General features: G+C 42.5%; 1 protein-coding gene across 1 annotated transcript in view; it reads left to right on the top strand.

The window, feature by feature from the left end:
• Nucleotides 1-12,289, top strand: part of rapgefl1 (Rap guanine nucleotide exchange factor (GEF)-like 1) — a 63,968-nt gene that overhangs the window by 29,173 nt on the left and 22,506 nt on the right. Inside the window, exons 2-3 of the mRNA XM_080776546.1 lie at nucleotides 4,908-4,986; nucleotides 9,250-9,433. Of these exons, the coding sequence (XP_080632672.1) occupies nucleotides 4,908-4,986; nucleotides 9,250-9,433 (263 nt within the window). The remainder of the gene's footprint in view (nucleotides 1-4,907; nucleotides 4,987-9,249; nucleotides 9,434-12,289) is intronic.

Below are 12,289 nucleotides of genomic sequence, written 5' to 3' on the forward strand. Positions count from 1 at the left end.
ACATCAGTCCCGACCATAGGGGAATCCCCCCCGTACCTAAACAGTAGGTCCAAAACGACAGGTGCTATAGCTGGGGTGAGCAGCAGGTTTTGTAAACAGCAGCGCGCTATACAGCAGCAGCAGCAAGAAAGGAAGGAAGCAGCAGGAGGAGGAGGAGGAGGAATGCAAACCTCACGAACCACACGTCAGTCAGTCAGTCTATCTCGTAGTGTTGTCTTGTCCGACTGCACCGTTTGACAACAGGGCTGTTCTGAAGCAGGTTTTCATAGCAACAGGTAGCATGGCAACAGTCAGCTATAGATCTCTCTCTCTCCCTGTAGCATCTGCTGAGCGCCGAACAGAACAGAACAGAACAGAACAGAAGAGAGGTGTTAACTATAACAGTGACAGTGAGTGTGGGCTCTGTGGGAGCCATGCTGCTCTGCAAGCGTGGCACGGTGCAAGTCATTGTCACGTGTGTGAAATACTTTTAGCTTTCCAGGAAAACACTTCACACAGTATATATGAAAATGTTGTTGCTGCATTATAATTCTGCAACATCCCCGGTTACACGACTCTGGTCAGGGATTGGGTTCCAGGAAATAAAACGGCTGGGTTTCCGAGGCTATTTATATATAGGGATTGGGTTACTATAGCGGGTCGGAACTATAATGAGAGGTCGACACCGTTACTCTGTGAATTCATATTTTCAGATGCTTTTTTTTTTGTTGTTTATCCCATTTTTGGTGTTTTAAAAGCATTATGTTGTACTTTAGTTATTGAAAAATAGCAGATCTATACAAGCTCTGCTATTTTTGAAAAATCGTGAAAATGTGGCACAGATGTTTAAATATATTAGTCTTTCACAGTGAATGTTTTTAACTCAAATCTTTGCTTCTGGGAGGGGGGGGGGTCCCTGAAACAACATATTTTCAGATGGGGGGTCGGCGGCCAATAATTACATATATTATTGGAGGTCCTTGACATGACAATTTCTGAGAACCACTGAAACAGAAACATAGGGTTTTTCAGAAAACTGTCAGGATTTAAGAAGACATTTGTAGAATCGTCCTCAGGTCTAAATGGGTTATTTGCATCCCCATTGGACACTACATTAGCAGCAGCTGTACTCTCCCTGGGGTCCGCTTTCTTTTGGGGGCGACGAAGTTATATTAAACCATGCACGAGTCATGTTGTTCATCAAATGTGTCAAAATGTGAACTACTGTCGTCATGTGAGCATGCAGGCATGCATGCACAGTGCACACGCTCGCCTCGTGCGCACACGCATGCACACGCGCTAACATGAACTCTCCTTGTTTCAGCTTCACCAATATAATGTTACATGAACAATAATCTCTCATTTCTCTCTCTCTCTCTCTCAAAGGGGTTTTATTCGCTTTGGGGAAACATGTTAAATGTGCCAAAGCGAATGAACATTATAGATAGTTTGATCTATAATCTTGAAGAAGGAAAGAAAGAGAAAAAACTAAACGTAGGCTATTTACAATGTAATACTCTTATCATAATAAAGAAACGGGCTAACAGAGCTGTATATAACGTTGCAACATTGGAATCAATTAAGGTGATTGGCACACTGGATGCGTTTTCCGGAAAACCGATAATAAAAAATCAGTAAAACGCGCTTTGTGTGCAGGGACCTTTATTGTATGTAACTTAAAAATAGGATCAGAAAGAAAAATAGATAAAGTGCCCCTCGGGGCACAGGTCTCCACCAGCGCAAGTCAGGTTGTGGCCTCCTGGTGGCGCTATATTAGGCCAATGTGAAAAGGGTGACATTTCTTCTTATGCCTTGGATGGCAATTGGATGATTTGAGGCATTTTGTTAAAAAAATGTGTTTTGCAAAAATCCACCGCTATAACAGGCCAATGTGGAAAGGGGGCGCTATAACAGGCCAATGTGGAAAGGGGGCGCTATAACAGGCCAATGTGGAAAGGGGGCGCTATAACAGGCCAATGTGGAAAGGGGGCGCTATAACAGGCCAATGTGGAAAGGGGGCGCTATAACAGGCCAATGTGGAAAGGGGGCGCTATAACAGGCCAATGTGAAAAGGGTGGGATATATTGTTCAGCCCAGTAGGAAAGTGCATGAAAGATTTCACGTAAATTGCACGCTGCGTTCATCATTTGAGGCTTTTTGTTAAAAAAACGGGCCAATCCTGCAAACTTTGAAAGCCTGTATACGTTAGCCAATTTGGATGGAATCTGAAATATTGGACGGATCCGTCTTGAACACATGACTATAGAGATAGTGTGTAACGATTTGCGGGATTTTTGGACAGAATCTGGAGTTGTAATATTAAAGAAATGTGTTTTTCAGAAGTCGGCCTCCTGGTGGCGTGTATTATTTGAATAAATATTTGTACATTTAAAAACTGTGTACATGGTGATAACTATAACTATAATCTACCTGATCTTGAGGCCTACAAAATCGGGAAAAAAATAAAAAATACACGTGCCCTACTGTAGTACAGTGCCGTATATAGGTCTGTATACCGTTGTGCACCTGGTACAGTTGTGCACAGACATGATTGACGCCTGCACTCCATGACTCCATTGAATGTCCCGTTTTCGGAGGGGAAAGGAACTGGTTGGAATAACGTGTTCCTTCCACGCGCTACGTCCAACCAGGGAAACTCCCCCCTGTCAGGTGTAAAAGGAGCAACTTGGACACTCAGGCATGAAGGGAGCATGAGTTAAGTCCGTTGCTCTCCCCAGGTTGGCGGAGGGTGTGTAGAGCCCAGGATCACAGTAGATGATTGGCACAGGGGTGAAAAATGGGTTACAAAATCGTGGGATAAAAAATATATATATATATAAAAAAAAAAGAATGTCCCGTTTTCCTGTCACAACAGCTCACATATCTCTCTGGCTGTGTTTGCTCACATTGCTGTACGCCCCCCACACCACCACCCCCCAGACGTTATGGGAGTTTCTTGTTATTAGTCATGCTTTGATGGGAAGTATGTGTCTCTGATATCTCGGCACAGTTGGCACACACACTGTGGTGTGTGTGTGCCAAACTGTTGATTTGATCTCATAGGGTGAACGAACAGAACCTAAACGGGACCTTTATACCAAGTCTGTATCCCGGAGAATGAACGAATCAGAATTACAAGTACTTGTAAAAACTAAAACATCACACGTTTTACAAGTAAAACAGTGGGTGTGGAATTTGTTTTTTGTGCATAATTCCCATCTTGTCGTTTTTTCCCAAGACGAGTGGAACCTATAAAGGACCCGTAGTTTAATTTTATTTAATGTAATACTTTAAGTCAGAAATGTCCAATGTGTCAACATGGACATGAGAAATTCGCAAATTATGTACAAAGGAAAAAATAAACGAATGACACCTCCATTGGACGGGAATTTACATTTACACTATACCGCCCCCCTGTGGACTAGATATTTGTTCAGGCCAATTTCCTAAAGAAAACCAGTGCTCCACATCTTCTAACGGGTGGTGTCGGCCTACAGTATTTTGGTGAGAATTGTTCTAAATTTGGGTGGCAACCAGAACATGTTTTGCTTGCTGTTGTCGTGGTCCACTTGGTTCAGTTCGTATGCCCTCGGAGAGTTTTAAATGTAGGAATTTCCCCCAGTGCTGTTGACATGCAGTTACAAAGTGTAACCCGGGTGCAGTGGGTTCAGTTCACACGGTCTAGTCTAGTGTGTCTTCTCCTGGGAGCCAGGTACAGTATATATGCCTGTGGCAAGCAGCCTCCTCTCGCTCAACCTATATAGGCTTGCTTTGGTTCACTACGTTAAATTACTCTTCATGTGACCGCCGCGCTCTGACTGTAGGTGGCGCTATACCCCGTTCAAAACATATCAAAAATAACGGTAGTGGGTCGCACACGTACATGCACCAAGACTTTCAGTTCAAATTGTTTATTTCATATTTGAACAGGGATAAAACGTTTCGGCTATATCCAGCCCTTCATCAGTTTGGGACTGATGAATGTGGGTTTCCTTTTTAGAGGAGTGGTGACATATATGGTGCAGGTGCACAAAATCACCGCTAATCACAACGCTCACTACGTTAAACCAATAGAGACCTGCAGAGACCAGATTCTTCAAAAATGTCTTCTGTAATCACATGAGCGTTTTCTGAAAAACCTCATGTTTCTATATATCCGTGGTTCTCAAACTATTTCATGTCAAGGATCCCCAAAGTGATATGCATTTGCCCCACGCCAACCCCCATCTGAAAATGTGTTGTTCCAGGGAGAGACCCCCCCCCCCAGAAGCAAAGATTTTGGTTGAAAAACACACATTTTCACGATTTTTCAAAAGAATCGCAGATCTACAAGCTCACAGAGTGCTATTTTTTTCAACAGCTAAAATAATGGTTAAAGTTGTCCAAAAGCTATAAGGTGACACAGATGCATCCTCGGGGTCTAAAAAAAAGAAATTGGGTTGAAAATGTAATAATTTTAGATAGCATACATGCCATTTTAAGACAGACACTCCATGCATTGTTCACGTGGTGGAAAGATATTGTTTTTTAGACGGATGCTATGGGGTTCCTGCCTCTCGCTCGGAGCCTCCTAGATTACTATACGCTGTCTCTCTGCATTCGGTGTGTGTGTGTGTGTGTGTGCTCATTGTAAATCGCTCTGGATTATAAGCGCGTCTGCTGAAGGCTTTGTATTGTACTGTACTGATTGACTCCGTGTACAGTACACAGTCAAAGGATTTCTCCGCGACATCGCAGTCACAGAAGAGCTCATGCATGGACGCTGTTCTTCTGTACTGTATGCGTGTTCTCTCTCTGATCGTTACTTAGTCTTATAGCCCGTTGGTTATACAAACTAATGTGTCAAGAGAGTTTTCCTTTTTGTTTTCTCATAATTGTGTCGCGTGCTCTCTCTCTCTCTCTCTCTCTCTCTCTCTCTCTCTCTGTAGAGACCCTGTTGGATGACTTCATGTTGACGCACCCCATCTTCCTGGCGGCCGACAGGTTTCAGCAAGTCCTACTACAGCAGTATCCTTTTGGCACGCACGCACGCATGCATGCACGACACGCACGCACGTACGCACGCACGCATATTTGTAAATCACTGACCATGCCATAATTTTACACCTAGCTTAACCTGAAAATGCACAACATGCATGAGCACGCATGTTGTGCGCCTCGCGTGCAAACGGGGCAAGCGAGCTCACGCCCACGCATGCACACACACACACACACACTGCTGTGTGAACATTTCATGTATGCAATCATGCGTACACGAAATGTACCCCTGCACACACACGCTCGCTCGCACACACACACACACACACACACACACGCACGCGCAGGTTTGTTTTACCCCGGCTATTAATGATTAGTTATAGGACTCAAACGGACCCATTATAGGAATGGTCAGTGACTCAGAGAGTGCCACACATGGTTATACATCTGTGCACCGAGAGTCTCAAGGTGCTTTTTTCCCCCCACCACAAGATGAAGCATCTGTTTGACGTTGTGCATCGAGCAAAGACGCCGAACGGGTCCGCCTTGCGTTTTTTTTTTTTTTAATGCTGACCAGCGTGACCGAATCCAAGCAGTGTTGTTTTTGGCAGCAAATTTCTATTTTAGTTTTAGTCATAGTCTTTGGACTGAAACTTCATTTAGTTTTAGTCACATTTTAGTCACCTGGAATGTCTTAGTGTTAGTCTAGTTTTAGTCGACTAAATGTCATAAGATTTTAGTCGACTAAATCTACGGTTGATTTAGTCGACTAAAATGTATTTTTGGCGGGTCTTGATGCCGTCGTAATGGCTGATTTTACACTTGCTGAAAATAGCCGATCTACAAGCTCACAGTGCGTCACGTTGTGAGCTTGTAGATCAGCTATTTTCAGCATGCAACCAAGTGTAAAATGACTTGTACTGGATCTCTTGTCCACTAGTCCCTTCCTAACATTTTAGTCTAGTTTCTATTTGTCGACGAAATTGTCAGTATATTTAGTCTTAGTTTTAGTCATCGTAGCTTAGTTTTCATTTGTTTTTGTCGGTGAAAATAGGTAGTCGACGAAAACAACACTGGAGCTGCAGATATTATGTTATCTTTGCTCTGTTCAGAGTTCTGGGCCTGTTAATGCATAGCAAACTGGGGTTCTTGAAATTAAACAACAACGGAACTAATGGTATCGGCATACATATAGAGTGTTTTCACATTGCCATGGTGATGATGTGTTGGAGACAGTGCGTCGTGCTTCCATTTGAATGTTGTCAGTGAGGTAGAGTACAGTACAGTACGGTATACAGTAGCACACCACCCACAGCACACACACACACACACACACACACACGACAGCGGTATAGTGCAGAAGAGAACAAGACGTGTGGGTGGAGGAGAAATATGGAAGAGCGGAGAGGAGAGGAGAGGGAGGAATGGAGGAGGTGTTGAGAGAGGAAAGGAAAGGAACATGAAGGAGCTGTGCCTGTTTCAGCCTCTCTCCCTCTCCTCTCAGTCCAACAACAGGAGACCAGAATGGGAGACGGAGAGCAGAGAAAGAAAGACATACAAAGAGATAGAATACAATGAGAGAAAAGAAAGAATGTGGAAAGAGACAGGAACTGTGTGTGTGTGTGTGTGTGTGTGTGTGTGTGTGTGGGTGTGTGTGTGTGGGGGTGTGTGTGTGTGTGTGTGTGTGTGGGGGTGGGTGTGGATTTGTGGAAGGGCGTTCGGGCGTGTGTGTGGGCGAGGGGGTGTGTCTGTGTGCTAGTCTTACCACAGCTATAGGCTGTCATTACGGACTAAAGGCTGCTTTTACATCTAGCCTGCAGCTGTGTGTGTGTGTGTGTGTGTGTGTGTGACCGTGTGTGTGTGTTGTCTACTACATACATGCTCCAGAGTCCATGCTAGCTATACGTTGACTCCGTATTACTGTAAAAGGATGTGATTTAGTCGTGTTCTTCCATAAATTATCACGGTATAGCTTAATCTGAGACAGAGCAGTGAAGAGGCGTTATAGGACGTCACTGTAAATAATCACAATAATCAAACCCCTCAGATCTCCATATATGGAGCTGACCTCTTCTGACATTCCATTATGTTGATCTGACCTCATCAAACCCTGTGTGTATACACTCAAGACACGCTCCATATATGGCCAGTGCAGAATTCATTCCATTAGGTTGATCATGCCAAAGCGCCAGCGCTCGCTATTGGGCTTTAAGCAACTAGCCGTCGACTATTCAACTAGTCGACTACTAAACTATAGGCAACTAGTAAAAATCACTAGAAGTGAAAGCGGGAGTGTACCCAAGTGTAAAATTACTTATACTGGATCTCTTGTCCACTAGTCCCTTCCTGACACTTTAGTCTAGTTTTTATTTGGTGACGAAATTGTCAGTATATTTAGTCTTAGTTTTTGTCGTCATAGCTTAGTTTTCAGTTAGTTTCCATTCAGTTTTCGTCAGTGCAAAAGGGTAGTTGACGAAACATTTTCGTCTTAGTTTTAGTCGACGAAAACAACACTGCGTAGTTCTCGCTATTTTGGGACTTCACGCTTCAGCCTTCATCCTTTCGGTAAAGATGTTGTGAGAGTTTGTGACGCTTTTGTTTTGTTTTATGTATAGTGTCATATTTATATAAATAAACCTTTACTATTCTGCTAAGACACACACAAAGAGAGATTCCGTAAATGATAATATAGATTGACTTTTATTGCTGCAGCCTCAGGTCACCTCGTATATGCTACCAACTGTTATGACACGGCCATGACAGCATAGTGTGTGTGCGTGTGCGTGTGCGCGTGTGCGTGCGCGTCCTTTAACTTGGCAACAGTCCAAACCATAGCAAACCCTGTATTTTACCCATGAAGACCCGAGGCTGATTCTGCCACTGCCTATTATTAATAGTAATAGTAGTTATCAAACGTTTTCATGCAAAGGACCCCCAAAATGGAAAAAGTATTTGGCCATGGACTGAAAGAATGCTGTGCCTATACAGGGACCAAGGGACCCCCGGAAGGGAAAACTATCAAGACTTTATTTTTTTTTACCCATTTTGAGCAGGAACCCCTTTTGGTGGTTACATACATTATGTTATAATTTAGCTATAATTTATCGCTTTCTAGTCCTGAAAAGTTGCAATGCGAAAATGGAAATGGAATCGTGAAAATCTAAACATTTTTGTAAAAAAAAAAAATTGTTTAAAAAAAAGTCTGCCTAATGATGATGTCACTGGAAGACGGTTTCTAAACTGCCCACAGCCCTCCTATGAGACACAGACTGAGTAGAAAGAAATCGTGCCATTTTATCATGATTATTAGTGAGGACCTATTATATGAAGATAGGTTGAAAAGTGGTGAAGTGGTCCTTTAATCAGTTGAAAAAGTGACTCTTTGTCTGTTGATGAGGAAGAGACCTTGGTGAGCCTCAGCTCTAGACTCCATTACGCACAACTTGGCTAATATAATAGTCCATGTTATGTACAGTAATAAGCAACATTCCAAACGTTCCAACTGTCATTTGACGTCCTTAAAAAAAACATGTGAAGCACAAGCAGTTTTGTTGATACAATTGGACTATCTAACTAATAGTCCCTCCATTTTTTCAGTCCTTGCATAATATAATAATAATAATAATAATAATGAATAATGTGCAGATTTTAATTTAAAGGCAGGGTAAGTGATGTATTGTTGTTAACATTGTTTTACATAGCTCTGTCTATATTCATTACTGTAGAGTGTTTGTTCAGCAAAAGGAGTCTCCGTGTCTCTCCAGCTCTAAGCTCTATTAAACGGAATCCAACTTGTGCGCAAGCAGAGCGCGCAAGTACTGCTAAATGGTGCATTTGTGACCAGATTTGACTGAGAGACTGCCATCACGCCAAATTCCAGCTTTTCACCAGAGGAGAAAAACTTTTTTTTGAAAATCCACAAGCTTCGTAGCGTGACACCGAGTGCCGCGCTACGAGCTTGTATAGGTCTGCTATTTTAGAAATTTCGTGAAAATGTGGCGCAAATCTTTATATATATATTCTTTCCGAGCGAACGTTTTTAAACTCAAATCTTTGCTTCTGAGGGGGGGAGGTCCCTGCATGGAACAACATATTTTCAGATGGGGGTCGGAGACCAATTTCATATAATTCTGAGGGATTCTTGACATGAAACAGTTTGAGAACCACTGACACAGAAACATATAGTTTGAGAACCACTGACACAGAAACATATAGGGATAGTAGAAGACATTTGTAGAATCGTCCTTAGAGTCCTATAGTTTGTTTTAGTCCTTGACCCCGTGACCTTTCCAGATTCTCCCTGGCCTCGGAGGGAGGAGGAGGGGTGGAGGGGGGGGTGGAGGGCCAGGGGGGGGGCTGGCGGGCGCTGGACGGAGGGGAGAGGAAGCGGGCGGTGCTGAGCGTGGCCTTCCGCTACCTGGACACCTACCGAGAGCTGCTGCAGGAGGAGGGAGACCGCACCTTTAACTTCCCTAAGGTACGCACGCACGCACAAACGCACGCACGCACGCACGCACACACAAACGCACGCACGCACAAACGCACGCACGCACACACAAACGCACGCACAAACGCACACAAATACAGTATAGAACAGTCCCGCCCCCTGTCATGACGACGCCAGGCCTAGGAAATGAATCCCGCAATGTATTTAAAGACCTTTTTAAGCGTCGTTCGTACCAAGCCAACTCGAGTCGTCATGACAAATGATGACGACAAAAAACACAATATTTTGGACCAAACAGATAATTACAAAGAAGAAAAACAACAAAATAACAAGTGTTGTGCTTTTTTTTCTTCTACTTTCTAATTCTTTGTTTGGCCCCAAAACATTGTGTTTTATTGTCGTGATTTCAGTCACGACAAGAGTTGTCTTTGTCTTTCGCGGGGCGTATAAACGTCTTTAAATAAATACTTTCTGAAAAGTCTATGAGGAAAATTAACAGGGATTTCTCTTGAGGTGGCGGGACTGCGACGCAATACAATAGATGGGGTAGATAGATAGAAATCAGTCTGTGGTTCTCAAACTTTTTTTTTTTCATTTGAAGGACGACCCCCCAAATTGATATTGACCCTGTCTGGTGAAAGCCTCATTTGTCCCAAAACCATTCCCTTTTTATTATTATTATTATTATTATTATTATTATATAATAGTGAAATATAGCTGATCCGCAAGCTCACGACGTGTCGCTTTCGGGACGCGTCGTGGACTTGTATAGATCTGCTATTTTCAATACTTTTGTTCGACACTCTAGTGTACGATTTAAGTGGGTCATTCGTTCATGAAAATACATTTCTGAATACATATTCTGCCCGATACAAATATTTAGTGGCCATGCAAGATGTGTGTTGTAAAGACCCAACTTTGAGAACAACACACGCACACACACACACACACACACACGCACGCACGCACGCACGCACACACGCACGCGCGCACGCAAACACACACCGGATGGCAACGGATGAGTTTGGCTCAATCAATCAATCAATCAATCTTTATTTATATAGCACATTTTTCAGGCAGCGAGTGCAGTTCAAAGTGCTTTACAGTAAGAACAAAATAATAGTAATAGTAATAATAATAAAAATAATATATATATATATATATATATACATACACATATACATACATGTATATATATAAATACACATACACATACACAAATATACACATGTACTGTACATATCACACAAAGAGCAAAACAAAGCAGGAAAGCATCGACTATAAAGTAATAAAAACAATAGTAAAAAGGAGAGACTAATCACAGGAAAAGGACATGATCTAGGAGGTAAAAGCGATGCTAAAAAGGTGTGTTTTAAGATTTCGTTTAAAAATGTCAACAGATTCAGAGAACCGTAGATCCCTTGGCAGGCTGTTCCAGAGCACAGGGGCGTAGTAGCTAAAGGCGGCTTCACCATATTTTTTTGTTTTTGGGGTCTCAGGTATCTCCAGGAGACCAGCACTCGATGAACGAAGTGGTCTGCCTGGCACATATTTAGGAAGCATTTCTGAAAAATAAATAGGTGCATTTCCATTTAGTGTTTTAAAAACAAGTAAAATAATTTTAAAATCTATTCTAAAATGTATAGGCAACCAGTGCAGGGACTTTAAAATTGGTGTAATGTGTGCTCTGCGTTTTGTTTTTGTCAGCACGCGGGCAGCTGCGTTTTGGACCAGTTGTAACCGACCAATGGATTTTTTGGGTAAGCCAGACAGGAGAGCGTTGCAATAGTCAAGCCTGCTGGTGATGAAACAGTGTATGAGTTTTTCGGTGTCATTTTGGGACAGAAATGGTCGGACTTTGGAAATGTTTCTCAGATGGTAAAATGATATTTTGGTGGTGTTTCTAATATGAGCCTCCATGTTCAGGTCACTGTCAAAAATAACACCAAGGTTTTTCACCTGGTCCTTGGTGTGAAATGCTTTTGTTTTAAGGTATGCAGATAATTTGTCTCTTTCGGCCTTGGCACCGACAAGGAGGATTTCGGTTTTTCCTTCATTTAATTGAAGGAAATTTTCTGACATCCATATTTTTATGTCAGTAATACATTTTATGAGGGTGTCAATTTGGGTAAGGTCACCTGGGGATATGGAAATGTATAATTGGGTATCATCGGCATAGCTGTGGAAGTGTATATTATGTTTTCTGATAACTGAACCAAGTGGTAGCATATAAAGATTGAAGAGGATGGGGCCCAAAATAGAGCCCTGGGGGACACCGCACGTCAACTCAACAGTGTCGGAGGAGAAATCGCCAAGTGTTACTCGGTAATCACGAGCAGTCAGGTAGGACCTGAACCACTCGAGAGCTGTTCCTGAGAGGCCAACACAGTTTTTGAGTCTGTCCAGAAGGATGTCGTAATCCACTGTGTCAAATGCTGCACTCAAGTCCAGAAGAACAAGGACGGAGAGGTTTTTTGCATCAGTGTTTATTCTGAGGTCATTTAGTACTTTGACTAAAGCTGTCTCTGTACTATGGTTTGCTCTGAAACCAGATTGGAAAATCTCTAGCATTTCGTTGTTATTTAAAAATGAGATTAATTGATTAAAAACTAGTTTTTCTAGGATCTTACTTAAAAACGGGAGGTTGGATATGGGCCGATAATTGCTGGGAACCAGATAATCCAGTGTTTTCTTTTTGAGGATGGGTTTTACTAAGGCGCTTTTGAGTGACCCAGGGAAAATACCGGTAAGCAGGGATTTATTAATTAATTCTAATAACTCCCCAGATAGGCAGTTAAAAACTGTTTTAAAAAAGCTAGTGGGGATAGGGTCAAGGGAACAAGTAGAGGACTTAAGAGCCCTTACAACTTTGCTAACAGTTTCAGT

This window comes from Protomyctophum bolini (assembly GCF_963924005.1).
Source record: "Protomyctophum bolini genome assembly, chromosome: 11".
Taxonomy (NCBI): domain Eukaryota; kingdom Metazoa; phylum Chordata; class Actinopteri; order Myctophiformes; family Myctophidae; genus Protomyctophum; species Protomyctophum bolini.